The 1069-nt window shown below is 44.6% G+C and overlaps 1 protein-coding gene across 1 annotated transcript in view; it reads right to left on the bottom strand.

Moving 5' to 3' along the window:
- Positions 1 to 445: 445 nt before the first annotated feature.
- The window catches only part of LOC136825153 (uncharacterized), a 2929-nt gene continuing 2305 nt past the window's right edge, over positions 446 to 1069 (bottom strand). Inside the window, exon 2 of the mRNA XM_067081184.1 lies at positions 446 to 1069. This exon is cut by the window's right edge and continues 382 nt beyond it. Coding sequence (XP_066937285.1) covers positions 612 to 1069 — 458 coding nt within the window. The 3' untranslated portion in view covers positions 446 to 611.

Below are 1069 nucleotides of genomic sequence, written 5' to 3'. Positions count from 1 at the left end.
TTAATAAAATTTCAGAAAATTAAAGGTACTTAGGTCCACAAACTTACTCGGTCTCTTTATTGCAAGACTTGGACGTCTTTCGTAATTAGGTACCGAATACGTCGATTACCATAGTCGCTGGCACGCCAGTTTATTCTAACTAGTCATTCAAGTATGCATCGTGTAATGCAAGTGTTTCTGGGTTGTTAATTTCTAGCCACACTCCAAATTATGTACATAATACAGTGAACTATATGCAGTTGCTACATACTTAAACACGCATGTGATTTTATTATTTTGTGCAAATATAAAACGAGTGTTAACGTGTGAATTTATATTTTTCTGAATCTAGAAAGGAGAGAAATACACAAAAAATAATCAGGTATAAAAAAGATAACAATATATATATCATTAATTTATTCCATAAAATATACATTTGCAAAAGGATCACATTTGGATGAATAGCTCTCTACATTAAAAGCAGCGCGTCAACACCAAAACCATCAAGGTCAACAACAAAATCCTTTCAAGCCGGACGTTGCAGCTGTACTTGTTGGCGCAGGTGCTCTACGTCACTTGGGGCACGGATGTCTTAACAGGCCATAGACAGAGTGCCCTGAAGTAGGCAGATTTTAGTAAAAGCTGTATGGAACAGCCTGCTTGGGAATGTCCACCACCTTCAGCAGCTTGGTTGCGCTTGGAGTGTCTGCGTCTTCAGCTACCTCGACGACAGCAGGGATTGCAGAGTATGGGGCATAGGTATGAGCAGCATGGATATATGGGCCCAAGGTATGGCCAAGGCCATACAGGGCAGGGTGCCCGTATGTCACAGGAGCGGAGAATCCATAGGAGAAGCGACGAAGTGGAGAGTAAGCACTCAGAAAAGGAGCAGCTAAAACAGACCGCTTCTTACGATCAGGGGCAGCTTCTGTGGCAGCAGCTGCTTCATCGTAAGCTGCCTGATGGGCAGCCTTAGCAGCAGCTACCTCTGGAGTGTCTGTAACGGGTTCTGGCAGCGGTCCGGGAAGAGCCAAAGGGGCAGCTTCTGGGGCATCAGGACCCACAGGAAGGTTGGTGCCAGAGACGCGGA

This window comes from Macrobrachium rosenbergii, chromosome 37 (assembly GCF_040412425.1).
Source record: "Macrobrachium rosenbergii isolate ZJJX-2024 chromosome 37, ASM4041242v1, whole genome shotgun sequence".
Lineage (NCBI taxonomy): Eukaryota > Metazoa > Arthropoda > Malacostraca > Decapoda > Palaemonidae > Macrobrachium > Macrobrachium rosenbergii.
This window is presented reverse-complemented; position numbering and strand designations above follow the sequence as displayed.